General features: G+C 44.5%; 1 protein-coding gene across 7 annotated transcripts in view; it reads left to right on the forward strand.

Annotated features, from left to right (window-relative positions):
- ralgapa1 (Ral GTPase activating protein catalytic subunit alpha 1) overlaps positions 1 to 27,796 on the forward strand; it is a 43,835-nt gene extending 16,039 nt beyond the window's left edge. For 6 of the 7 annotated variants that reach the window (XM_029827002.1, XM_029827018.1, XM_029827009.1 and 3 more), the window contains 21 exons: positions 29 to 184; positions 356 to 484; positions 562 to 687; positions 1,209 to 1,267; positions 1,380 to 1,488; positions 2,885 to 2,995; positions 3,106 to 3,174; positions 3,260 to 3,397; positions 3,487 to 3,670; positions 4,448 to 4,566; positions 5,397 to 5,516; positions 5,638 to 6,244; positions 6,989 to 7,104; positions 7,238 to 7,362; positions 9,452 to 9,523; positions 10,072 to 10,195; positions 10,451 to 10,606; positions 12,312 to 12,470; positions 13,409 to 13,536; positions 22,828 to 22,952; positions 25,920 to 27,796. In XM_029827002.1, coding sequence (XP_029682862.1) covers positions 29 to 184; positions 356 to 484; positions 562 to 687; positions 1,209 to 1,267; positions 1,380 to 1,488; positions 2,885 to 2,995; positions 3,106 to 3,174; positions 3,260 to 3,397; positions 3,487 to 3,670; positions 4,448 to 4,566; positions 5,397 to 5,516; positions 5,638 to 6,244; positions 6,989 to 7,104; positions 7,238 to 7,362; positions 9,452 to 9,523; positions 10,072 to 10,195; positions 10,451 to 10,606; positions 12,312 to 12,470; positions 13,409 to 13,536; positions 22,828 to 22,952; positions 25,920 to 26,065 — 3,078 coding nt within the window. In that variant the 3' untranslated portion in view covers positions 26,066 to 27,796. Of the gene's footprint in view, positions 1 to 28; positions 185 to 355; positions 485 to 561; positions 688 to 1,208; positions 1,268 to 1,379; positions 1,489 to 2,884; positions 2,996 to 3,105; positions 3,175 to 3,259; positions 3,398 to 3,486; positions 3,671 to 4,447; positions 4,567 to 5,396; positions 5,517 to 5,637; positions 6,245 to 6,988; positions 7,105 to 7,237; positions 7,363 to 9,451; positions 9,524 to 10,071; positions 10,196 to 10,450; positions 10,607 to 12,311; positions 12,471 to 13,408; positions 13,537 to 22,827; positions 22,953 to 24,119; positions 24,152 to 25,919 lie in introns of all 7 variants that reach the window. The other variant, XM_029827024.1, reaches the window with a different exon arrangement.
- The last annotated feature ends 3 nt before the right edge of the window (positions 27,797 to 27,799 follow it).

Raw genomic sequence — 27,799 nt, forward strand, 5'->3', positions numbered from 1 at the left:
CATTTAACCTGTGTGTTATTGTTTGCAGGCCACCATGCTGCCAGAGCGTTATAAGCAGGGTAAACTTCATGCCTACAAGCTGATCTGCAGGATCATGAAGAGGCGGCAAGACGTCTCCCCAAACACAGATTTCCTCACACATTTTTACAACATCATGCACCAGGGGCTGCTCCACCAAGATCAGGTTTTGGTTACGTTTTGGTTTGCATCATGTATGTGTGTGAAGGTTAAATAGCAGTAATTTGTTAATACTTCCAAATAAAACCAGTGCACCTCCAGTAAATGCTACCTTTCATTTGAAGTGAATAAATCGCAAGTTAATATTAAAAAAATGAATCTGCTTTGGTGTGTGTAGGACATCGTTAACACCATCATAAAGCACTGCAGCCCAAAGTTCTTCAGTATCGGCCTACCTGGAGCCACCATGTTAATCCTGGACTTCATCATCGCAGCGTCAAAAGTTAACGCCTGCTCGTCACTCAATGTAGGACAGATTCACGGGGTTGTATGTCAGTTTTACTGTTATTACACGCTACGCTGTTATCCCACATTGCTTTACAGGCCCCGCGAGTTGAGGCTCAGATTTTGCTCGGATCACTGGTGTGTTTTCCCAATTTGTACGGGGAGCTTCCAGCCCTCCATCCCACCACATCTGAGGTGGTGCTTACCAAGTTCCCTGATGTTAAGGTACTTATCAGCATGTTGGTTTTGCCTTTTATAGCATTTTAAAATAAAATGAGGATACATTAAAAAGTCAACTTTATGTCATAGCCATTAAATTAAAAACGAGCGAAATGCATATTTACTTTGCCTGTAGGGGGTTTCAGAGCCAGACTAATAGATAATATCTCATCAGTGATTCCTGTAACAGTTCAGAGCCATGGGAGCTATGTTGTTATTGTTATCTTTCCTGCGTAAACTGTTAATGTCATGCATGGCAGCTTCTTACGTCTGCAAAGTCCTTTTTGTTTTTTTACCCATTGCGAGTTGAATAAGTAAACGTTCTGAATGCTGAATGCAGATGTGCAAATGATTCAAAAGCATTTGTATATAGAAGGTTCTTCTATATTTGACCTCTGTGTGTTAAGTAATAAGCTGTGGAGGTGTCGTAGTAACCTCTGGGAGTTATTGATGACCACACATATTATGATACAGTGAGTCAGTGGTGTGTATTTGCGCATATTAATTACAATTGTTTTTAATTTTAGGAGCATGTGATTAAAACTATCCTATCATCTGCCAGGGATGAACCCTCTGCTCCAGCTAGGTAAACTGGATTCTCCAAACCATGTGTGATGAGGTGGAAACTGGATGGATGACTGGATAGGTGTTGATTTTCTATACTGTTTAGAAATATACTTATTTTTGATCCTTTTTAGGTGTGTGGCTCTGTGTAGTCTCGGCATCTGGCTTTGCGAGGAGCTGGCTCATGGAACTCAGCATCCACAGATTAAAGATGCTCTCAATGTCATCTGTGTCACTCTGAAGGTCAGTCGCTAAGCACAGGTCACGTCATGCTTCCGGGCTCTTAAATCTAGTACCCTCGTTTTTAAACAGAAGTGATGAATATTCCATTTTAGTATAAACCTACTTTCATCCCATTATAGCTGAATGAAGTGTAGTAGATGGTGGTAAAACAGAAATCTGTTCAGAAACTTTGACTGTTTGTTTAGTTATATATAGCATAATAAAATGAATGAGGGAAAAAAAATAGGAGGAATCTGGAACATCCCCAAAATTTAAGGAGTTTTTTCTTGGCCTATTATCAACAATTCCTGAAATTTTTATTAAAATCCGTTTAGAACCTTTTGAGTTATTTTGCTAAAAGGTAGACAGACAGACGCTGGCTGTCATTTAACATCCTTGTTTAAGGTAAGAAAAATACTAGTGATATTCAATAATAACTATTAATTTATTTGAATTACAGTTTGATTTTTTTTCATTTGAAGTGATCACGTTGGGCTCAGACACTGACCGTTCAAGTATTTATCCTGCTGCAGTAAATGTAGGATAATGGCAGCTTAAGTGAGTTTAAACAATATACTGGCTCAAACACTGGACACATTCAGCGCCAATGTTTTTGCCACGGCGGACGGTAAAGAGCCAAACTATGATGGGAACATTGTTGGGGGTGACTATAAGTGTTGGTGTGAAATTGCCTCGGTTGGTATTGTCTGGTCCAGGCAACGAGACTGGGACGCCTGTGCATTGGAAATAACGCTATCCAATATTCTGTGTCTCATCTATGGCCAAGTGGCTCGGGACGGACAGACACACATACATATTTTCCATCTTGGAATCCCTAGCTGGTGTATCGGCAGCCAAGGGCCTGCTAAGACATTACAGCCACACAGACACACTTGCATTCACCCACTCCTGGGAGCAAGTCCTGGACTGTCAATATGTTTGGTCCTCCTTCAGATAGCAGACTAATCCAGAGGGAATGCTGCAAGCTGTGTCACACACTCATACACACATGTTGTCAACTTTGGCATCTCTTATGTTCATACCAGCAGCCAGTAGCCTCAGACATGGGCACAGTAACATATATTGTACACACACACACGCACACACAAAGCTTGAGGAATTGACACATTTCCATGGAGAGCCACTTCTTCTTTTGATGTCCTCCTGTCTCACCACCTGCCTCTTCTCTTCTCTGTTGACAGCACACACAATAGATCAGACTAATACAATTGGATGGGTCGAAAATAAAGGTTTTATAAATAGCCGCTCAATACACATTTACACTGTTAACCCAGGATCCTCACAGCATCTGAATGTGGTGGATTTGTTCAAACTGAGAAACCTGTCCTAAACCTGCTAATGTGTAAGGTTTAGAACCCAAAGAACTAACAACTGCACGTTTGTTTCAATCACACAGTACCCCAATAAGAATGTCGCCCTGGTGGCTTCGGACATCCTTCACCTCTTAATCAGTTATGTGGATCATCTTCAGAAATTCCCCCCTGAAACTCCAAAGAAGATTGTAGAGGTGAGACATGTTGTTCATCCTAAAAAAAGGAGTGAACATCACTACAACACTATAATGCCATCCTATTATACTGTACTGTAGAATTAAGATTTTGACTTGCTTTTATATAGATTTTGATTGCGACCATCACCCACCTGCTGCCTTCTACTGAGTCCTCTCCTCATGAACAGGATAAGAGGGTAAAAGCAAACAAACCCTTTTCATTTTCCGCCCACACGTTTTCGGTTTCGTAACCTCTTACTCGTATCACTGTGTTTGTTCCAGCTGGTTGTATCGCTCCTGCTGTGTCTGCTGGACTGGGTGATGGCTCTGCCTCCAAAGACTCTACTGCAGCCTGTTCAGACACGAAGCCCTCCAGAGAAGGACCAGCCAACCAAAACACTGCTCAGCTGTATTTATAAGGTCTAAATGTGTCAGATTATAACTGGGCCCATCAGCAGAGCACATCTGAAGCAGATTTATTTGAAAAAATATCCTCTTTCCTTATTTAGGTGCTGCATGGGTGTGTGTATGGAGCCCAGTCTTTCAGCAGTCAGAAGTATTATCCAATGCAGCTGTCGGACCTGCTGAGCCCAGACTATGACCCGTTCCTTCCATTAGAGAGCCTCCGGGAGCCAGAGCCGCTGCACAGCCCAGACTCTGAACGCTCCAGCAAAGTTCAGCCTGTCGCCGAAGGTATTTAATCATGTGACCTTAATGAGACACAGAAATAAATGTCTCAAAGCAGATATATTTATAATGTAACTTGTGAAAACCCACAAAGATTCTCTTTTAAAAACTCTGCTCGGCTTTCCCTCCTCTGTGTGTACGAGTTTGTGTTTGTGTGTGAGTGAGAGAGAGAGAGAGAGAGAGAGAGAGAGAAAGGCTTTGTCACCTGCTGTGATCCATCAGGATGAGTAATGACTGGAGCACCTTGATATACCATGCATTTCCTATCTTCTTTCTTTTTCAGTCTTCTTCAATGCTTCATTACTTTCTTCTCTTTCACCTGGTACTTTGCTACTATGTATTTTTAATAACGAGCATATTTTAACAGTGATCTTTAGAGCGACCTTTTTTTCTTTTTTTCTGTTGTTTTTTCCCCTCTGTTTAGCCCTCCTAAGGATTGGGAGTGCTTCAGAATGTCTTGTCGATCCATGTCTGTACTCTTCATGCAGCTTTGTCAATAAGGAGTTATTGGAAAGCTCGTACATGTCCCAGTGTGTCTTTAATGGTGTTGATTAGCCAGTGTCTCCTGGCAGCACAGTGTGTGATGGCATCGGTGTCTTGGTGATATATAGCAAACTAAGCATGTACAAGCCTGAGCGTAGGTTTGTATCTTTTCCAGCGATTCCCGGAGTTCGGTTTTAATCCAGAAGTCACACGTTGGGTTAGAGATCCAAAGGTGTGAATCTGGTTTCTGCAGCTCCGCTCATTTGCCATTTGTCTGCGTTTTCTTCCCTCCCTCTGCAGTTCACAGCCGGATTCAGCAGGGTCTCGTTTCCATTGCAGCAAGAACAGTGATCACACACTTGGTCAATCATCTCGGACATTATCCAATGTCTGGAGGTCCCGCTACCCTCTCTAGCCAGGTAGCATTATTTCATAGCTACGTATTATATTTGTTGTGTCCGAGTAATGTGTATAACCGCATTCTTGTTGAAGCAAAAGCAGCTGAATTTTTTTTTGTTGAACCTTTACCAGTCTTGTTAAAAGGAAGAAATGATTTAATAGGATCTTTATATGAATTTTGGATTACATGGGGAAGGAATATGTACCGTTGTTTTGATGTGACATTTCTTAAGGTTCATACTAAACTAAGATGTTATTTTAAAATCACAGCTATGAGCATATCTAGTAGTAGTAAGAGTTGTAATTACTGTTCTTATTTTATCTGTTAATATCTAATATGCGAGTCTGTGGCCATTCTTTCACTAGTGCTGCAGGAAAATATGAATCACAGATATTTATTAGCTTAAAATTGAGCTGGAGACACAGATGATGGCGCAAGTTTCACCAGCACCAGGCTAATTAAATAGCTACCGTATCTCTGCTGAGCGTAATAACGAAGGAAAGAAATTGAAATAGGCAAAATGTGAGACATATGGCAGCTGCAGTGACACAGATGGGCGCCCTTCAAAGAACCTAGGAGGAAAATATGAGCATTTGTTGTGGTAAACCTCAAGGAAAGGGTTAGGGTTAGGGTTAGAAATGAGAGCTCTATGTGAATTGACATCAGGATCTTTTTAATGGTTTATCGTGCAGCTGTAGTTCTCAATTAGATGCTAGCGATGCTAACTTTGGATCTACTCAAGTTCCCCTTGTGGGACTAATAAAGTCTTTTTTTTTATAACTAAGTTCATGTCACAGATTGTAGCATCATTATTTAATCTAGTGGGGTCACACCTATATTTTTCTGTAGGTTGGTGAGAACCAAGACAACCCGTTCTGTGAGAGCGCAGATCTCGGTCCAGAGCTTTTCCACTCGCCAAACCTTCAGTTCCTGGTTTTGAATGGCTCCACTCTGCTGTCAGTATATCAGGTAAACCCGAATTTAAGAACCTGGATAAATGAAGAGGCTCTGAAGTAAACACATCAAACCGCAATAACTTTTCTAACCTAAATTTGATGATTATTGTTCCCTCCGTTCCTGTTTTTCACAGATTCGATCAGAATCGGGTGTACCAGGAGGTGGAATGACAGCCGGCTTGTCCTCTGCTCCTGCTTGCGTCCGTGTCATCATTCGTGATGTAGCAGGAAAACACTCCTGGGACTCTGCCGTCCTCTACGGGCCTCCGCTCTCTTCCCCAAACAGCCCCACGCACACATATTCGCCGCATGCTCAATGTTGCTACGATACAAGTCTCCAATTCTGCACTTCACAGGGAGGACAGTCGAAGAAGTTGGGAGAAAGTAGGGAAGACAGTGGAGAGAGCAGACAGGAGGACAGTGAGACGGAGGACAGCAGAGAGGGGGAGGGGGAGGGGGAGGAAAGGCAAGTGAAGAAATTTGACGAAGAGGAGAAAGGAAACGAAACAGGGTGTGAAGACGATGTGACCGAGGAGGAAACGGAGAAGGCCGAAAATAGACTGGAGATCGAGGAGGGTCGTGGGGACTCGAGCCTTGAACAGATCCTGGCTCCGCCTTTGGCGAAACGCGTGTGTCGGGAGGCAGTGCCCGCGTGGGACTCGCTGACGGAGGGGGACGATGCATTGGATGAGATGCTGCAGTACCTGGGGTACTCCAGTCCTGAGTGTTTACAGAGAGCAGGTACACACACAAACACACACACACCAAGTTCATAGTTTAAGCCGGGATTTCTCTGAGGGATTTCTGCACTTCAAATGTACAAAAACGGTCTTCTGTGCCGTTCATGCTTGTTTAATAGCGTTAAAGGATTTAATTTAGAATGTCAGGATATTTCTATTTTCACTTTTCAACAAGTTGTTTAGGTAGAAAGTTGGATCGTGCACATTCCTCAGTTTCTTCTCCAAGTGAAACTTTAGTGACTCGAACTGCTCGACTGATGAAAGATGGAGAAAAAGTCTTACATCTGAACTTGTGTGGTTGTGCACGTCTGGATATTTTGATCCAAAAACAGTTATTGACTGTGAATTTAGCCATTTTTGTTTTAAATTGTCCATTTTAGAAATAAAACCTTTGATAAAATAAGTGTTTTTCAAAGATGCATATAAATCACAAAAAAAAATGCTATAGATTTTAGATTCCGGCATATTGGACTATTCGGCTTTTCTCTTTACAACTGTCCCCTCGGCACTGAGCAGCTGCAGGGTTGCGCACAGCAATGTTGCTTCCTTGCAAACACTCATTAAATCTTCACAGTATTTGTTTGCCCCGGCCTTGCTGAGAATCACTGCTGTGAATAACCCTGAGCGTAAACGCCGCCGCGGCGCGTGCTCGTATCACACAAAGGCTTAGCAGAAGCCCGTCGCGCTGTGCCCCGTTCGAGTCGAATCACACGTTAATTATTTGTCATCTGGTTGATTCCTCCAGGTACGCCACTGAACATCCCCGCTCCTCCTCCGGGTTGCGTTTCAGAAAAACAGGAGAATGATGTCATCAATGCGCTCCTGAAGCAGAGTGCTGCCGAGAGAGAGTTTGTCCTTCAAGTATGTACATGTCGTGCCGCTCTGTGAGCTTTAGCCTCAGCATCCTCAGACTTCACGTGTCTTTGTCGGTCCCGTTGATTTTGTTTTTTAACTTACCGTTGGTTTAACCAAGTTCAACTGCTGCATGTTTCAGAGAGGCGAAGACTTAAACATGAAGGCGATGCAGCAGGTGGAACCACAGACCGAAACCCCACAGTCGCCCTTCTACTACTGCAGACTGCTGATCAACATACTGGGACTCAATTCCTGGGAGAAAAGGTTAGACTGGCCATGACTGATGTAACTCCCTGCCAGTTATTGACAATTTGATTATTTAAGTGACTAGGGCCCTGTCTTTGTTGGATTATGTGACTCGTCTCTGCTCCACATTGGCGAATGGAAAGAGCATCTTTTATCATCACAAAATGCCTTTTAACATCTTCACCAGAGTGAATTCAGGCAGCAGAATGCAAATACAAAAGTGACTCCCAGTGCTGCAGCCCTTCCCTGAATAACATTAAACCACTTTTTCTCGAGTACATTTTTTTACCCAGTAAAATGTGCATTCTATCAGTGTGCTGTATGTTTATACAGTAAATCAAGACCTAATAATTAACAATTTCCAAAATGAGACAATGTTGGCCATATTTTGAGTTTCTTTATCCTCTGCTAGTTAATAAGTGAAAAACTTTTTTCCCCCTGCTCAATGCCGATTGGATTATAACTATACAGTCGCTGAGTTCCCCATGTTAAAGATGGGGATTGCGATTGAATTAGCTGTTTCTCTGCCAGAGAGCCAGTTAATATAATATGGCGGCAATTTAGCAAAGCCACATTCTCTACAGTAGTGCTCCTGTGTGGTCCTCCAGGCTTGAAGTTGTAGTTTATCTCTCTAATGATCTCTGATCACACAAGATAATTTCTTCTGTATTTAGAGATGCGCATGCTTATATCCGTGTAAAGGTGTAGTGCACCATTATATTGTAATAGAACAAAATATGGGAGGTGTTTTGGTAGTAGGGGAAGGTGCCAAAATGCCAAACCCACAAATGCTCAAATAGGGCCCTGCAATGAACGGGCGACTCATGCAGGGGTGTAGCCTGCCTCCGCCCATATGTGCTCCCTCTCCGTCATCAGGTTTCAATAGTGCACTTTATGTTGAACCATCCAATGTTAAGAGAGATCGTTTAAAAGCTCCACATACATTTTGGTGACCTTGGATAACATTTTTCCCCCCAGATAGTAGAGCATTTGCACATCCTCTCTGTGGCGGTCTCTAAACAACACTATGTCAAGGTATCCCTAATGGACACTCATGGTTCTTTAGAGTTTATTCAGGGAATTACTGAGGCTGCTTTGAGCCTGCACAATAGGCTTTTTAACGCACCGTGCACACGTGTCTGGCCAAAAGTGTGATAATGAGTACAGTACTCCATCGATCAGACTCGATCCATTTCAGGTTTGAATAAAAGACGATGCTGGCAGGGGCGAACAATCGTGGTGGAGACAGCAAATCAGGAAACGGGACCAATGTGCCGCATGCAGATGAGGAGGAGGGGAAAAAAGTAAAACAAAACGCTAAAATATCTAAATAATAAGGCTGCTTGGACAGATGGGGGGGAGAGAGGGGAAAAAGATCGTTTAATCATCTGTTATTGTCCTCTAATGTCTCTCCAGGTATTCATACAGGACATTACAGACACTAAGATACTGACAGTCGCCCACGTGCATCTGTGTGTCCCCTATTGTGCTCTTCTCTATAATCCAGGGTGTAAATGGAGTCTTTTAGAGCAGAGAATGAGGCCATTACCAAGTATCAGTTTAATAAAGAGTAAATTGCTCCCTCTATCTCTCTCCCTCTCTCGCCCTTACGCAGACTTTATTTTCTGCTCTTTTTGTCCCTTTCTCCCAAAGAGTGAAAAGAATGATGTGTCATTATCAGGCCACTCAAAGCCTCGCTGCTCATGCCTCGGTGGCGTATTAGCGGAGTGAAGGTCGGGCTCGCGGACACCCTGAATGATCCGTGGGCTTGTTTGTTGGCATAAAAATACTTTAGTTTTTTTATGCTTTTCTATATAGAGTATAGAGGAGGGTTGAAAAAAAAACAACTGTAAAATATCATTACGCTCTATGAATCATGTTATTTTTTTTTTTAAATACATGTTTTAATTTTGAATGATTCCCTTTTGGGGATTAATAAAATGGGTTTTCAGCAGGAGGGGAACAATTGTCTGACGTATCAGCCCAACAAATGTCCCTTTTATGGGATCTATAGTCAACACGCTCCTGCCAGATCCCAGTAATGGATCTAGTGGTTGAAAATCGCTGTTTGTGTTTCCTAACTTGTGCCGGTGTCTTTGTCTTACAGGAGCAACTTTCATTTGTTGAGAAAGAATGAAAAGTTATTGAGAGAGTTAAAGAACCTGGACTCACGGCAGTGGTAAGAAAATACCCGGTTCCCTGGTGTTATTTATTTGCTTTTATTTTATTTGCTTTCTCTGTCCGCCCCAAATATTGGATTATCTTGTTCTTTATGCCTCATATTTTACACAATCCATAGCAAATATCCCATTAGGCCACGTGCTATATATTTAGTGCCGATGAAACAGTCACCGTGAATGTATGAATTTGTTGGTTTATGACATCTTTAGCAATCAATCAGTATTTAGAACGTCTGTTTGTTTTTACACTTGTGAATAATTGCGTTACATTGGTTGATCGCTATCGTTACCTTTTATTGTGCTCATTGAAATTGAACCCTCATTTCTGTCGATTTCCCAGAGGAAAATATATAAAAAATGTGTAAAACCCTACTGAAGCAATGACACTAATTTTATTTTATACCAATTATCCCTCCTTCATGGGTCAATACTGCCAGTGTTGCCACAATACTGTACAAGTACAATAGGAAATGCAGAAAAATTGAAATTGATGAGGGGGAAAAAAGTGGTATTTTGTTAACTGGCACTTTCTTTGCTTCTCTTCTAGTCGTGAGACTCATAAAATTGCAGTGTTTTATGTGGCCGAGGGTCAAGAGGACAAACACTCCATACTTACCAACACAGCAGGCAGCCAGGCGTATGAAGACTTTGTGTCTGGGCTCGGCTGGGAGGTAATTTGTTTAGATAAAGCCTTTTAAATATAGTGGCCTGTTTGTTTGCCTGTTTATTGGGACTGTGTTTTATTTGGGGTAATTTGCATTTAAGCCAATTTCAGTTAAGGAATGTCTCTGATATTAGGCACACAAATGTTCCTCTAAATAGGATGTGTTTTAATCTGTGGTTAAAAGCTTCAAATTGAAGTGTTTTGTTTTTTTGACTGAACAATTCCCTTATATCGACGTATCTGTGCTTACGTGATCGTGAAGGTGGACCTCGCAACTCACTGTGGCTTCATGGGAGGGCTGCAGAGAAATCGCAGTACGGGTCAGACGGCACCGTATTACGCCACCTCCACTACTGAGGTCATTTACCACGTCTCCACCCGCATGCCTCATGACCAGGATCACAACCTCACCAAGAAGGTAACACCTGCCCACCTGAACTGTCATTTGGTAGATTTATCAGCAGATTGGGGATTTCTTTTTTTAATAATTTGTCCAGCTCATACAGTAGAAGGCTCAAGATGTGTATGTGTGTGTGTGTGTGTGTGTGTACGCGCACTCTCACTCCACAGCAAACAGCGATCTGAGGACATTGGTGTGACTAAAGCACAACGACATCTCTAATGATTCTTGGGAGCCATCCTGTCTGTTTGTGCATGGTGTGACCTTGTATCACTGTTTCGACTGGCAGTTTTATTTTGTGTGTGTGTATGTGCGCGCGTGTGTGTGCACCTGTCAACCTTCAGGCAATAGGTGCTCTGCACAAGGCCATAATGTCCCTTTAATCTGATCATACTTCCTGCGTCTCAGCCTATCACATTGCTGCAGGCTCTTCATTGGATTATCAGCGCCTGGTCCAACACCATCCATCTCCCTGATCAGCTGATGGCCCCATCAAACACACACACACACTCACACACACACACAACCTGACACAGACATACATCCACTAGTTTTTTTTTTGCATCACTCTGACCAAATAACAGCACAACTATAAATATTTCCTGTTGGACACAGGTGCACACGCATGTGGTCGACCACAACATGCACTACGTTTCTGCAGGAAGACGCACGAGAAGCAGACATTCGTCCTCCGTTATGTGTTTAAGTCACATCCGGGGCGTTTGTCCAGTTCCCATTCTTTGCTCGGGTGACATCACCTTCAGTGAAATATTTTCCGAACTATCGATACATTTCAAACATCAGACGACGAGACGCCACTTTTCCACGTTATAATCTTCCATCTAATGGATGGAAGCGATCTGACGACCGAAATGCAGCCGAGAGGTCGTAATTCTAACTTCCCGAGCACGATAATGGCAGAGCTGTGAGTTGTGTGTCATAGTGACACTTTTGGTTCCAACCACTGTCATCGGGGAGTGCCTCCAGAAGATTTATTTTAATTCTGATTTGATAAATCTGGCATGTGTTCCAAAACTCTTAATAAATCAACTTAATGCAGCAGTTGACGTAAAATATCAGGCTGATTAACACCGTAACTCAAATTTAAAATTCAGTGAGCATTACTGTAGCAAGTGGACGAACCCACATGCAAACCTTAATGTGATTTACTTTCATTTCCATTGACTTTTAGGTGCATTCTTTTTGTTTCTGTAAGGCAGCGTAATGAATATTCTGCTTAAAAAATTGATACCAGTTTTACTCGTATTTGTTTTAAGACAATCGCCAAAAGTGGTCATTCGGCATTGCTGGACTTTATATCTGTGAGGTGTATTCTTGTTGCGTCTGTTCTGGGCTTTGGCAGACCCCCCCCCCCCCCACACACACACACACACACATAAATAAAATAACACAACATCACGCTCAGCCCCATCTGTCTTCCAGGCTGAAATCCATCTTGTCGGAGCCGCACTCTGTCTTTATGTCCATTCCCCATCTTCACAAAGTCACTCCATCACCTCAGGGCCACCTATAGCACCCGGGCAAAATCAAAGGCCTTGGAATTATGATGGACCTAGCCTCTCTGCTCTTTAAATGCTTATATCTGTCAATGCTACGGTCGGCATTGACTCGAAGTTGTTTATGCTGCAAGAAAGGAGCAAAAAATAATACGGGTTTTCTTTCACCTGGAACTGTTGTCTTCTTTTGTCTTTTAACTTTCCAGCTTAGACACCTGGGAAATGACGAGGTCCACATCGTTTGGTCGGAGCATTGCAGAGATTACCGTCGGGGGATCATCCCGACCGAGTTTGGAGACGTGCTGATTGTTATCTATCCCATGAAGAACCACATGTACTCCATTCATATCCTAAAAAAGCCTGAGGTAAAAATACAAAATGGTGAACATTTATTTTCATTAGCTCCTATTGTAGTTTGCTCTTGTGAGTATGTCAGTAAGGCCTTGATCCCGTGGCTCCCTTAGTCAGTCACAAATGGTGAAAGGCAGCCTGATTTTCAAACGCTCGGACGACACAGGGACAGATCATCACGAGTCTCTGCGTCCATGATGCACGACGGAGATGGATTATGGATTCTGTTAGACATAAAAAGATGAAGCACTCATTCAGCAGGCCCTGTGCGGACTTATCTCTCGTGTTTGGAGTTGGACATGTTTAGGCCGAATAGATATAGCATTAAATTGTTGTGAACATGCTAAGGGATTTTGGGGCATCATCTATCATTTCCTGCCGGTTGTTACTGACGTGCATCCAGATAGACTAAGAATCTGAAAGAGCGTCTTGCCCCCGAGTCTTGCTGTTCTGGTTAATGTTTCAGTCTAAAACACGGACATTAATACTACAGCACTGATAGTGTAATTCTATTTTAAACGAGACCTAACGCAATAGAATTCTGCTTTTTCTGTATGGCGTAGATACCACAGCACTAATAACATAACTCTATTCTGTGCCATTCATGCTGCAAGGAAAACTATTAAATTACCATGAATCCAAAAACAAGTTAGATAAGATATTCGCTGTGTGGTTGTCCTGAAAGCTCTGTATTCAGACACTGAGTGCATGATTCGGAGACCTGGAGACCTGGTCTACAACTAAATTCAATAAAGAGCCTGACATTGTTTTCCTTGGTGGATTCCACAAGCAAAGCAAGGAATTAAATAAAGCCAGAGTTTGACTTCAAGTTTACGGTAATGATTTGGCAACTAAAATCTAACGGCTCCAAAAGTTTGCGTTGTGAACATGAATTTTTTACGTCTCGTGTCAGCTCGCACTGTAGGGTCTTTACATTTTCTTGAACATCTAGGTGCCATTTTTTGGGCCACTCTTCGACGGCGCCATCGTGGACATGAAGATTTTGCCTACCATGGTCCGAGCTACAGCCATCAACGCCAGCCGAGCCCTGAAATCCCTCATTCCTCTGTACCAGAACTTGTATCCTTTTGAAATCAGAGCTGGGATTTAAAAACAACACTGTTTAAATGTGGGACCTATTAGCATACATGTGTGAATACTGGTTATGTTTCAGGGTCCAATTTGGGAGATATGCATTTTTCCGCCGTCTTCCTGTATATTAAGCATATGGGCTGTCCAGACATACAGGTTGTGTCTCCGCTTGCGTCCGTGCAGGAGAGAAAGAGGAGCGAGTAGGCAGGTGTGTGTACCACCTCCTTGTGTCAAAGCAATGGTAGTTTGTCTGGAAGAAGTCAATACGTCGATGATTCTCCCCTCAGCCTGTAAATGAGGGTCTCGCGCACAGACACGTGTGATCATACGCGCGCTCTTCTCAGGAGCGCTTCCGCTCGCATCGACACGTCTCGGGGAAACAACAGACACGCGTGAGGTGACCGTGTCCCCTGCTGAGGCAACCTGAGCTAGGGATTCATCATTGGAAATTCTTCTGAGCAGCACTTAAAGCAATTTGACCCCCTAATGATGCCGTCTTCCTGTGTGTGTCCGCGTGTCTGCCTGTCCCTTTTTCTCTTCTTTATTCGTCCTTCCCTATATATATATATATATTTTTTTTTTTGGCATTTCAGAAATAAGTCACCCCGATGGATTATTTCACTCTTGCTCGTGTGCGCTGCAGTCGGCAAAGGCCACAATAGGTGCACGAGAACACACGCGGGAGGCCACCTGAAACTTTCAGGACCAGCGTGGCGCATGAACGAATTGCTGGCGTTGAAATCCATATTCACACTCCTCCGAGATTGTTTGTAAGTGCCTTCTGTGATCCCAGTTACTCAGCAGTTATGCTCTTGTCCCTAAATTATATGTGAGCCTGTCTCTATATCCTGATATCTTCCCTTTGTGTGTGTGTGTGTGTGTGTGTGTGTGTGTCTGTTGAAGCATGGCGCGAAGCATGCTGGTTGTCAGATGTTTGTGTGTGTCTGTGAGTGTCCTGGTGTGTATTGATTGGTGGTAGCAGCAGGTCGATGTCTCTGACAGGCTGAATTACAGTAATCAGTCATTATTGACTCCCCCATCTCTTTGCTACACACACCTCTCCTCTCCCTCTCTGTTCCACCACTGTCCTATACCTCCCACTTCTTGTCCTATTGTTGTTTTTTTTTAGTCTCGTGTCTTATATCTCTTTCGCCCCCCTCCCTAATTCTGACTCTGCCGTTTCTGTCTTGCCTGACTTAACTCGTTTATCCGGTGCATTTCTGTTTCTGCTCTTGTTTCTGTCGCTGGTTTTCGTCTTTGCCAGAATTCTTTTCTTCTCGGGGCTTCGTTCAGTTTTTCCCAGCCTCTCTCATCTCGTCTGAACACTCCAGCTGACACTTGGCCAGTTTGAGACGGGGAAACCAGCAGCACAGCTGTTTCGCACGGGCGGCTTTATGAATTAATCTTTTTCTTATGCAATTATCTGTTAATCTGGAATTAATCAGATGAAATAATACTGGTCTGATTGTATCGAGACTTTTAATCTGGCCATTCTGTGCTCTTTATGTCGATTGTTCCTGTAGATCCGAGTGCTTTTCATGTCATGGTCCTTACATTTAAAAGTATAATTCCCCAGTTTCTGATGTGATCTTGGCCGTGCAAACTTTTAAAACATGATGGATGTGAAGTAAAGGAGGGGCAATTCCAGATGAAAGCGCCGCTGCTGCTTTTGAGTGGTCCGGGCCGGGAGATGAGACCGCGAACTGCACGTAAAGGCAGCTCGCCGTCTTTACCTCGATGCTTCATTATCCCGTCGAGTGTCCTCGCGTATCAGCTGACACAAAAGCAGCAGTGATGGGAAGGAGGAAGTGTGAAGTGTGTTACTGGTGTGTAACTGGCGCGTTTCTCTTTCTCTCTATTTCTGTCTGTCTGTCTGTCTTCTGGCCCTCAGGGTGGTCCATCTGCCTTTTCTCTCTCTCTGATCTTTCATTCACCATGACTAGAGCCATCCAAGCACACACACACACACACACACACACACACACACACACACACACACACACACACACACACTCACACTCACACAGTGCCAGGGTGCTGGGGCAGCTGTGTATAAGCAAAGCTCTATCTCACATATCAGCTCATTGCAGCATGAAAAACAATCCAAGACTCCCCGACACACACTAGCACATAAACACACTAGCACATAAACACACTAGCACACCACACACACATTGTTTTCTACCACTGACTTGGGTTTTACACACACACACACACACACACACACTCGTTAAAGTCACTTTAACTGATTAGAATGATACCAGACATTAAGTACATCAATGTCCACATGTAACCGGACATATTTTATTGTTTATTCCATTTCAGCTTTATAATTTTTTAAAGAGAAAAGGAACCTGAATCTGGTCATTTCTGAATCAATAAAACTGGATCTGTACTGGAACTGAGAGCTGAAACTGCTGGTCTGAACTGTCAGATACGCGAAACACTGAATTTCAGTTGAAATTAAGTGATTGATATTGATTTAGGAGAGCAGGTTTTTAAAGGTCAGTTGAATCCCCGTTAAATATTGCTAATTAATGGGGCTTAATTGAATGAGCACCACCCAATTCTTATTTTGATGGTATAAAAATGGATTTGTAGTAGTTTATTAGAGAGAGAGGCTGTGCTGAGTGTAGCTGCTCCACAGCGATTGCTGTTGTGGGGAGCAATGTTGGAGGGACCGTAAGCTGTTACTTACACACAAACACACACGGATACGCGCAGGTTCCAATAGGTGCGTCTGTGCTCGAATTTTTAAACAGCTGTATAATTGCTCAATTTACAGCTGGATCTTTGCTGGTGTTTGCGGGTGTTTGCGTTGCGTGTGTATAAACTCTCAGGATTAGTGCGTGTGGGACATCCCCTCTCGTGGTCGATTGGCAGAGATAGCCACGCCGAGGCTGGGGTCAGCATATGGCTCGGCATGATAGCGATGCTGTGTTTGTGATTGTGTTTTCCGTGCGCGCGCGCGCGCGTGTCACCGCCTTTCCCTCGCTTTCACACTGTGTTCTCTGTGAAATGATGGCAGCTCTGGGCATGTAGCGCTATTATCCACCATATCCACTTGCACACACACACACGCACGCACGCACACACACACGTGCACCAGCACCGTCCCTCTCTGCCTCTTTCACTCTCTCTGTCGCTTCTCTCAATGACAGCAGCCAAACGCCTTGCAGCCTGCCTGCCTTTCTTTCTGCCAGCTTCTACAATAGGGCTTATTGTCCCGGCGAGGCTACAATCTGCTGTGCATGGCAAAGAGCGCATGTTCCCTCGCCACAGTAGAAAGGTGAGGGCGAAACCTTACAAATTGAAGACATTTTCTCATTGCGGCTGTTGAAATGGGGTCATGTTATCCTTAACCTCCCCCCCCCCCCCCCCCCCCCCCCCCCGCCACCGCCTGCTCGTCCTGCTCCACCCCCGCCGCGTTTATGGTGCAATTAGCTTGTCAAAATGAATTCCAACTAATAATATTTAATAAATTAGACAAGGTGTACGAAAGAATTGGTAAAGTTTTGTTTAAGTGTTAAATGAGCAGCAATACTGGTAAAGTGTACCTCACAGTGGGGGGAGGGGGGTGTTATTTAATACGCTACTATTGGAGTCTGTATCTGGGGTTAATGTTGGGGAAATGAATACAAGTGTGTGAATGCATGCAGAGGAGGAGGAGGTGATTGTTGTTAATTATTTCCCTTTGGGTAGACGGAGGAAATGGAAAGAATAGGGTGAGAAGGAGGGGTCACGGCTATTCTCTTTCGTTTCTCCCCCGGGAAAAGGGTGTTTGAGAGGGAGAGAGACCCCTTAACGGTATCAAACAGCTTCACAAACATCATTTCACCCTGTGATCTTTTTACACGTCGGTGTATAAATAAGTCATACGGATTTCTGGCTGTAATCATTTACAGCTCTCACTTCGTCCGGGCCGTTAGCATATTTGGTGGATTTTAAACAGATTTTTGTCATTGGTGTAGCAGCAATTTGGGAGTTAAATGTTGCTGTTTTTTGAATTTTTTTTTTTTTTTTCAACAGAAATGAAAATTTATAGAATAAATATTCATGCTGGGGGGGGAAAAAATGACATAATGAAGATGCGCTAACACGTCAAATCAATCACATCCTTTTCCCACAGAGGCTAAAAACTAAATTGTCATCATGTAAAAAGTTACTGCGTCGTTCATTTTAATAGATACTCCCAATCTTCCTGGGATTTTTTTTTCTTTTTCAAAATTTATGAACCACGTAACGAGTGATTGTGGGTTTTTTTCCGCGTGTGTTTGTGTGTGCACGTCCACATCTTGTCACAGGGGAACTGTGCAGACACATGAGTTGTAGCCATCAGTGGCTTGATCACATCTTGTCGGAGCAGACCCCCCTCGGACTGGTAAACAAGCTAATCTCGTGGGTGTGTGTCTGCGTGTGTAAATGCATCGACGCAGCTTGTGGCAGTGTGCGTGAATGTCGGCACAAGTTGTTTTTTGCGCGTACGTGTGATAAGGTGTTTAAAATTCAGGATAGAATGTCACAGATGACCACGACAGAGAACGCCACAGGCTCATGAACTCGGCAGACATGTTCTGGATTGGCCTTAAAAAGACAGAGTGGGCTGAGGTTCACAGGTCCAGGACGGTGAATAACTAACTGCTGTTAAAGATCCCAGAAAGCAGATGCAGGGAGTGACTTTTATATTTACATGTATGCGTCAAGTTGGCTCTATTGTGTTTTCTGCAGCTGTCCTAAAGCAGATTGTTTTGGGGGTTTAAAGCTTAGTTGGCACAGAAATATAGAATGTTCTTGACACCAGCAAATAGATTTTAGGTGTTTTATTTTGTATCTATTTTACAGATTTGCGTGTGTGTATCTTGAATATTGTACCATTGTTGGCAGGCAGAGCCTGCAGATAAGAACATGATCCATCTCCTTAATCAGAGAATTATTGCTATGGCCCCAATAATGCCTGCCAAACCCCTGCAGTGTGTGTGTGTGCATGCGCGCGCACACTTGTGTGTGCACACATGGTCCTCTTAAATGTGTGTGTACATTGAATAAAGCTTGTAATTGTGCTGGCAGCTTCCCTGGCAGTGAAAGAGGAGGAGGTTGGGAGGTTTTGTGCGCGTGTGTGTGTGCGTGCGTGCATGTTTTTGTACATATGAGGTAGTGAGGACCATAATGTGTGTTGCATGTGTGAAGTGAGGACATTTTGGCTGTCACTCAACTTCAAAGGGTGTTTTAAGGTTTAGACTTGGTTTCAAGGTTTAAGGTGTGTGTGTGTGTGTGTGTGTGTGTGTGTGTGTGTGTGTGTGTGTGTTTGCCTGCCATTAGGGTGACAGGGGTTTAATTAATGTACGATATTTTTTATCTCATTCTGTCCTTGTTTTTGCATTAAGTTAAAGAGCAGATGAGTACTTGTAAACACTGATCGTGTGTGTGTGTGTGTGTGTGTGTGTGTGTGTGTGTGTGTGTGAGAAATTGTGTGCACGTCCACATATCGGCCTCTAAACAATAAGTCATGCATTAGAGTGACCTATCTCTGTCCTCATCTTTTGGCGTACGTGGACACACACACACTCTTAATGAAATCACACAGCCTTCATATCATTGCTATCACACAAAGATATAAACCCATTAGCGTTTTCCTTTGGGCGCGGACACACACGCAGACACGCACAGGTTTATCATTACACGCTGTAAAGCTTTTCCAATTGTATTATCCCTCTGATGTTCTCTTCTCTGTTGTCTGTTCCAATGCCTGGGGTGGAGAGGACAGATAGGATGTGTGTGTGTGTGTGAGAGGGAGAGTGTGTGTGTGTGTGTGTTTTAGAGAGAAATAGGTTGAGGTTAGAAGTGTGTGTATTTTAGCACTGAAAGCACTGACAGCATATATTTGCCTTTTGTGCCTTTTTACATGTCTGCATAGTTTGGGTGTGATTTGCTGAGGTTCTGCTATGGACCCATCTATCTTATATATAAAATAAATCCTGCTTTCCAAAACATTTTAGCACTTTACGACAGAAAATCTTTGTTGGAGCTTTAAATCGTAACATTACTTGACGTTTTATATCTTCCCCTTTTACAGTATTCACCAGTGGAAGCTGTTGCTATGACAGTTTGTCGTTATTTGCGTCCCTCCGGCCGATGTTTCTGGAGCTGATTCATTCATTTGTTCCACTAAAGGAAACAATTCTGCAAAAGAATAAAAGACAGACCCATTGTTGTTATCTTTGACTCGTCTGGTGCGTTGCGTCTATTGTCGCTCCCCAGCTAGGCTAAAGCTAGCCCTTTTCTAGTTCTCTGCGACTCTGTTGTAGTTTGTAAATCAGCCTTTTTCTCCCCCTCTCAAAGCCTTTAAAATCCAGCGTCGAGGCTGGACTGGTCCCATATGCCAGATATGATTAGGTGCACAATGTGGACGCATGACTCACGACATAGAATCATGTCTTGAATCATGTCGTTTAGGATAACCGTTCTTTCCTCCTTTCACAGATCTTAACATCTATTATTTGTATTAACTGCATCTTCACGGATTGTCTCCCAGAAGCTACATTCGCTCATCGCATACATACAGACGCGCAATCTTACGGGGACACATGGGGCTCCCAGCGGTGGGTTCAGCTCCTGATGTGCTAACAAGCTCTCATTCTCCTCTCTTGGCCTCCTCTCCTCCTCCAGCCCCCATCGGTCTCAAGTGATCGCGGGAGGCGAACACCACCACAATGAACTGCGCAGCGGGAGAGAGGGGGATAGAAAAGGCCTGAAATGGAGATGGAGCGAAGGAGCCGAAGAACCTGCGAACACTTTACTCTCTCCTCTCCTTAGCAACGTGCAGGAAAATGAGTTTCTGACGCGACACAAAAGAGCCTTTATGTCTGCCTCCTTTCTCCTCTTTCTCCCGTGTCCCTTTCTCCTCCCTTCCATCCCCTTTTTCCAGCTTTCTTCCTTCATAATTTTCCCCTTTCCTTTCTGTCTGACAGAGACATCTTCCCACTAATAACTTAATAAGTGTGTGTGTGTGTGTGTGTGGGGGGGGGGGGGGTGTCATCTGAAATTTTCATTAGAGTAGATTTGGGCTGAGGGCCGCCGTCCGTTTCTCCTCAACGAGAGCATCGTTTCGCTAATTTCAGTCCTGCCGTTTGGGATTTGTATCCAGTGATGCGGCGTTGACCAATTTACTGCACTAATATAATAACGATAACAGGAAGTGAGGCCGTTAAATGATATGATATTTGATTAATGGTGAGAACTTTTTTTTTTTTTTTCCGGGGTTCTAATGGCTCGTTATTACTGCCGATTGATTAGTTTGAGCTGTTTAAATTGTGCCGGTCAGGGTTGCGGATCCAGGATGCGGCCTGACAACGGCGATCCTGGGCCAGGTTCACACCTGCGCTGGTGCAACCGTGGTGCATTCGGAGGGCGCCCGCATCTGCTGCTTCTTTGTAGCAGAAAACTGGTGTTTTTGACATATTGACATGAGGCCACGGGACGCAGCTTCACGCTGAGCCCCAGGAAGAGGGGAGAGGGCGTAAAGTAAATGGATGTTCTTGCTATTTATCCCAGCGGTGCAGCTTCCTCGGGGTATGTTTCCTTTTGTTCTTTCTCTTTTCTATTCTTTGGGAGTCCTTTAAGCCTTTTTCCTCCTCAAGAGATGAGACTGGTCTGTGTCTTCAGGTTCTGTGTGTGTGTGTGTGTGTGTGTGTGTGTGTGTGTGTGTGTGTGTGAAGGTGCGGCTTTGTACAAGAAACTATACAAATCTGACATGTGGGTAATAGTTTGCTTCCCCTAATTGCATTACATCTCAACACCCTCCCCTCCAGCCCTCCCCAGGTAAAGGGAGAGTAGGGGGTGTGGGAAGCAGAAAAAAGGGAGTGAGACGATGAAGAGTGAGATCTTCACAGAGGTGTGAAGGAGACGCTGGGACACGCGAGTGTTTATGCTGCTCTCCTGTCAGTTCTCTCACACGCTGCATGGTGCTGCGGCTGGAATCTTCTCCCTTCTGTCTCACCCGCTATCCTCCCCTCTCACTTCCTCTACTGTTCTCACCCCCTCATATCTGACTGGAGCCCCTCCTTCTCCCTTGTGTGTGTGCTCCTCCTCACCACACACACACCCTTGTACTTCTGTCATTGCGAGGACTTTTTAACCCTCGCCATCCCTTCTAACCCCCCCCTAATCCTGACCTAAGCCCAATTCTAACCTCAACCTTGAAAGCGAGTCTTCGCCCTCAAACAGACGACCAGCCAAAATGTCCTCACTTTGCTTGTAGATCACAGCTTTTGGTTCTAACTATGTAGCCAGTACAAAAACACAAACACGCACACAGAGTGTGTGTAATCACAGGCGCGATTCCTCTAAAACGGTTTTGTTTCTTAAAAGCTGGTGATTTCTCTGGATACTTTCAGTTAAAGGTCATCCTGCCTCATCTGTTTTCTTCCTTTTAGCCACTTCAAAACTCAATCTGCCCCCTCCTCCTGCCCCTGTTACCCTCCCCCTTTGTAATTCTGCCAGTCGTAGTCTGTCCTTCCACTTTAAAGGAGCCATATTGTTGTTATTATCATTGTCTCTAACCGGATCAGCTGCCATTAGACCTGAATCTCTCTCCTTCTGAGGCCCATACTCCAGCTCTCTAACCCAATAGCAAACCCATGGGCGCAATTACAGGCGGTTGACCCATTCACAATGTACACACACACACACACACACACACGCTCACGGACTGCAAACACCAGACGCAGATTTCATTCTGAAGATTCATCGTCCTAATCCCATCACACATTCAAACAAGGACACGAGCACTTACAGGCACAACATACAATTGCACCTCTACATAAGCAATCATGTCAATCACACACACACACACACACACACACACACACACAGCTTGCATTGAAAACCTTGAGTTATTGGAGCTCACCAAGCAAATGATAACACTATTGGGAGATGATGGTACCGTTTGTGTGCGAGACTATACCGTCAGCGCACGCCATTAGGATGGGATGTATGAGCGGGGAGGTGAATGTCACTCCATTAATGAGGTTATCTCTAATAATGGACAGTTCAAGGTTTCCATTTACTCCGCTCCGCCGATACCCTAAATCGCCCTCGACCCGGCAGGAGAAAAGCTCACGCTTTGGTTCCCTCCTGCATTGTGAAAACTAAAGGGAGGATTCAAGAAGACATTTATTTTGTAGGAATATTGTCTTCACTTGGTGGTTGAAGTTACGCCGTACCTTTAATAGTTTTTGGTTTTACACCTCCAGTCTGGTTGACCTTGACCGTTAGCTTCAGCTACGAGGAGCGAGCGCGATACCTGGAGACCATCGTGCAGCACCACCAGGAGCTGACCACGTTTGAGGATTACGCAGCGCGGGTCTACAGCCCCGCCCCCTGCTCGCACCTGTCGTCTGACACAGGTAGGAACCAGCGTCCACCGTCCAGGTGAAGGGGATCCAAACAGAAGCCGAATCAGCCGTATGAGCTGCCAAATTAATCTGTTTGTTATCGTCTCTGGGATTTTAACGGACGGCCGATCAGCCGCGTGCGTGCACGGGGGAAACGTGCACTCTCGTAGGGCTTCTTATTTGAACCCATTAAATTAATCAGGGGTTCAGTAGCGGCCGAGCGGGCCTGAGAGTGAATGAGTGTGTATTCGATCACTTTTGTGTTGCACTTGGTTCCTAACGGCTTTAAAGTAACGCACACAGAAATAATAATATTTGATGCTGAATGACTTCATGCACAATAAGAGGCTGCAACAGTGTGTCGCTCTTTATTGTGGCGTGTTCTTCAGCCCCAAATGTGGTTTCAAAGCACAGGATCAGCACGATAAATGCGCACGGCGGCGCCGGAGCCCGAGCGCTCGCGCTGACGCCACAGACGCGTCGCGCTCGGCCAAAACGATCTGAATAATCCTGTGCTCTGAAACAGAACTGCTCATAATACTGCAAACCCCCACCTCTCTCTCTCTCTCTCTCTCTCTTCTCTCTCTCTCTCTCTCTCTCCTCCCCCACCTCTCTCTCTCTCTCTCTCCTCCCCCACCTCTCTCTCTCTCTCTCTCCTCCCCCACCTCTCTCCTCTCTCTCTCCTCCCCCACCTCTCTCGCTCTCTCTCTCTCCTCCCCCACCTCTCTCTCTCTCTCTCCTCCCCATCTCTCTCTCTCCCTCTCTTTTTCTCTTTATCTCTCTCTCTTTCTGTCTTTTTCTCTCTTCCTGTCCATCTTTTCTTTCTTTCGTTCCAGCTCTCTCCCTCCCCCTCTCCTCTTCTTTCTCTCCTCTCTCTCCTCTCTCTCTCCCTCCCTCTTTCTTCTCTCCCTCCCTCTCTCTTCTTCTCTCTCTATCATATTAACTTATAGGTTCCCCTCCCTTAACAGCACAATGATCAGACATTCTTGTCTCTTTTCTGTGTTTTTTTCATTATTTTTTTTTTTTTTTTACAAAAAATGGATTTCTGTTTCTTTTTTTTAAATTTCGTTCTCTAAATTATTTTCTTTTTTGAATTATTTTACTTGCCTCTGATTTCCTTTTCATTTTATTATTTTTTTTGCTCCTTTCCTCTACTTTTTGTTCCCTCCCTTCCTTTAGATCGTAATGTCTCACTTGCCTATAGCTAAAAGGTAAGCCTGGTCATGTGACTGACACACCCTGTTCTGATTGGCTCCTCCTGCTGACCCGTCAGCTTAACCTCAACGCCGTCTTGGTGTTCTCCGTTTTTCTCCTTGGTCTTTTCTCTCCTGTGGTGGTTCCACATTCCCAGCAGGTCTGCATGCGTCTCTAACCGTCTTGGTATAAAGGAGGTGTCATTTTCAGCTCACCTGTGTGTGCAGTTCGGCCTGAAACACCTGGCTCACATACACATTCTTTATTCTTCGCTTAAACCTGCGTTTAAGTTAAAACCGCTGTAAATCCTCCCGTGATCGTCTCATACCGAACGGCACTGTGGTGGGGTGAAGCTGAACCCTCATTTGAATAGTGGCATCAGAACTCGTTTGGGTTCCACTCGCTCCTGTTTGTTCCCACGCCGTCACACTCAAACCTGACGTCTCACCTCCTGTTTGCTCCTCTCGTCCCGGTTCTATGATGCACAGCTGCGCACACACACACACACACACACACACACACACACACACACACACACACACACACACACACACACACTTTAAGTGGGTAAGTGTGTGTACTGTAGGTACACATGTCTGAAACTAACAAAATTACTTTCTTCTCCATGGCAGAATTTTAAAAAGCAGCTTAGTAGAAATGTCACATTAAACACTTTAATAATAGATCTCATATTAACAGTGATGCGCTCTGATGAACAGCGTCTAAAACAGTGTTCTGTGTGTTGTCGGTTGGTTCCGTTCATTTGTTCCATCCCGTTCAATGTAAAAAAAATCTCTGTTTTTATCCATTTTTGTCTCTTCTTTTCTCTCCTGCTCATCTTGTCCTTCGTTGTCTTAATAAACCCTTTTTGTTGTTCTTTTCCTTTCTTCTTTCCTTCCCTTTCCTGCTCTCTGGTGTTCCGCCCTTTCCTTTCTCCTCCTCCTCCTCCTCCTCCTCCTCCTCCTCCCGTGTAGAGGAGAACAGTGTTTTGTATCTCATGGTTCCTAAACCACTAGACAGTTTTAACCTGCTGAAGGTGAAGGGGAAGGTTCTGAAGCAGAAGGTCCTACATGCTAGCTGTGAATGGTATGTATCATAGACAGACGTATCAGAGTGAGGCCGGATCACTTATATTTAATATAAACATCATCCTGGACCTGGAACGAGCCCTTGTCGGTCTTGGCTTCTCACCTTTTAAAGTACGATGCATCCTGGCCTGATGGAATATTGAGGGGTAAAAGCCAGACGTGCGGTTTTAAGCACCCTGGAGGTGATTTTTCCACAGATGTAGGATTTAGTAGTGATTCGTTTCCTGTGTGTGAGTGGAGAGATGAGAAGGTTGAGGCCATATTCATCACGTAAGCGTCGCCCTCGTGGCAAAAACAAGGTGTCAGACCTCAGACGTTAGCTTAATTTTCACCCCGCTGTTCTCGCAGGGGTGAACAGCGGAGAGGAAAATAGAATGTGGCAAATTCTCTGTCTGGCCCATCAGGTGCTCATCTAGTGGTTGCAGGAACCTTTTACAAACTCTTTTTTTTTTTTCCCCCCCTGTCTAAAATCAGAAAAATAGAGCATCTGTCATCAGTCTGTTTGTCTGTCATTTGTTTGAAGTGTGTCCAGTCTGTCTCAGTCGGACATTATGGAATTTGGTGTAATTTACTTGTCCCTTCACCCCCACCCCCACCCCCCACCCCCGCACACATCATCCCCTGTATCCACGCCTCCCCCCCCCCCCCTCCTTCCACCCTCTTCCCCACACACATTACCTTTCTCCCTCCGCTTCAGGCTCCTGCCTCGAGATTCTTCGGGGAGAAAGTCCGGCACTTGGGGAGGCCGGGAGCGACTCTGCGTCCCCCATGTCTCCTCGGACTAGCAAGAGCCGCATGTCCATGAAGCTGCGACGCTCCTCTGGATCGGCCAACAAAACTTAACGCAGCCCGGTCCGAGCACTTGGCGTCCGATCCGCCGCGCGGGGTGGGGGGTGGGGGGGTTGAATTCACCTGTAAGCTTTGCTGTCTGAAACCTTTTTGATCCGGTGCTGCCGCATGTCGATGTGCGCCACAGACGTGCAGCCTTAGCAGTGCAGTATTAGCACCCGATCATTTGTGCCATGTGAGAAATTGCACAATCTCCAGTTTGACGAGGACCGCGTTTAAAAAAACAACGAAACAAAACAAACACACAAAAGAAAGCATGCTAATCGTGCTTTACTATAAAAGCTGCAGCCTCTGGAGGACACTACTAGGCAGTCTGTATATTTGTACTATAGTTTAGTCTCCGTGTGTACAGACAGAAACCTGTTTTATATTCAAAGATTCGATTTTCGTGTCTGTCCGAAGAACGTGAGCTGTGTCGATTTTTTTTTTTTTTTTTTTTAACATTAAATGAACTTTATATGCAGTCCCTGACTGTTGCTAACAGTATTTCGGGGGGGGGAAACATCGCCATCGCAACACTCCTTAGCCAAAAATCTAATGTTCGTACAAGTCCAAAAAAAGCCAAAAACCCCCCCCTCACCAAACACTGAGCTTTGAGGGACGCCTCGGTGCTGATCCAGTATTAATAACCAGGGAGGCGTTCCAGACCAAAAGCGACCCTGATGGATTCACTTGTTACTGAAAGCTAAGTTCTGAACGAGTCCTCCTTTTCTCCTTTTGCACTGATGACAAATGGCGTTTTATCCTGTTTTATTCAGTTTTATTATTTTTGACCCGATCCAGACTGTTACTGTAGCCGCCCCGTCCCAGTTTTTGCCCTGTTCCTTTATTTTCCACATATCTCTACGTGTATGACTATAAATATATAGCAGTTAAGTGAATATGTACAGTGTGACGAGGCTTGTGTATATACAGTGAGGATAGCTGCCAAAGCCAAAACCGCGGTCGGCCCTCGGTCCACGTGTCCACATCAAAAGGTTTGACACTAGCAAGATATTCTGCTTACGTATTAGGTCAAAGTTCACCGCCGCTCAAACGCTACTCTACTGTAAATATGGTCTGTACCGTCTCCAGGTGAGTTGTGAACGGGACGAGGATGGAAGAAAGGTAGACGGGGAGAGCTAAAGGCCAAAGAGTGAAAGATGAATTATACTTAAACACGGGTGGGTTTTGCTTTGATGTTTCTTTACGCCGTGCTTTTATCTTCACACTCGCCGCCTGTTTGAGTTCAGGAATGCGTAATCCGACACTACCTGTAGCCCTCACTGCATCCTCCCGGCGTCATCGGTCTGTTTTATGACTTTATGAAGGCGGAGATGAACGTAAAGTCAGGACGCTCCTCTCGTGGTCGGTGAAAAGATGTGGAATATTACTGTTATTTTTTTTTTAAAAACATTTTTAAATACTTTGGGTTTAGTTTAAAAAGCCGAATGTTTCACAATGCTAACGCGGAAGGGTCACATCTGTGTGTGTGTGTGTGGTAGTAAAACGTGGAGCAGAGATGGTTCGAGCGGACGCACGACACGTGCACGGGGAGCGAATTAGGGAGAAGTGTGACATATGTAAACAATACTGCATGAGACCAGTACTTAACCGCATGTGTTGATTATGTAACAGCTGTATCGCAACACACACTCCTCCAACTATACTGTCCGTGTCTTTCTTTTTATTCCGTTGACGGGCGATTAAGAGGGAATTTAACAATAAACGTTACCATTGACTCCGGCG

Source organism: Takifugu rubripes, chromosome 2 (assembly GCF_901000725.2).
Source record: "Takifugu rubripes chromosome 2, fTakRub1.2, whole genome shotgun sequence".
NCBI lineage: Eukaryota > Metazoa > Chordata > Actinopteri > Tetraodontiformes > Tetraodontidae > Takifugu > Takifugu rubripes.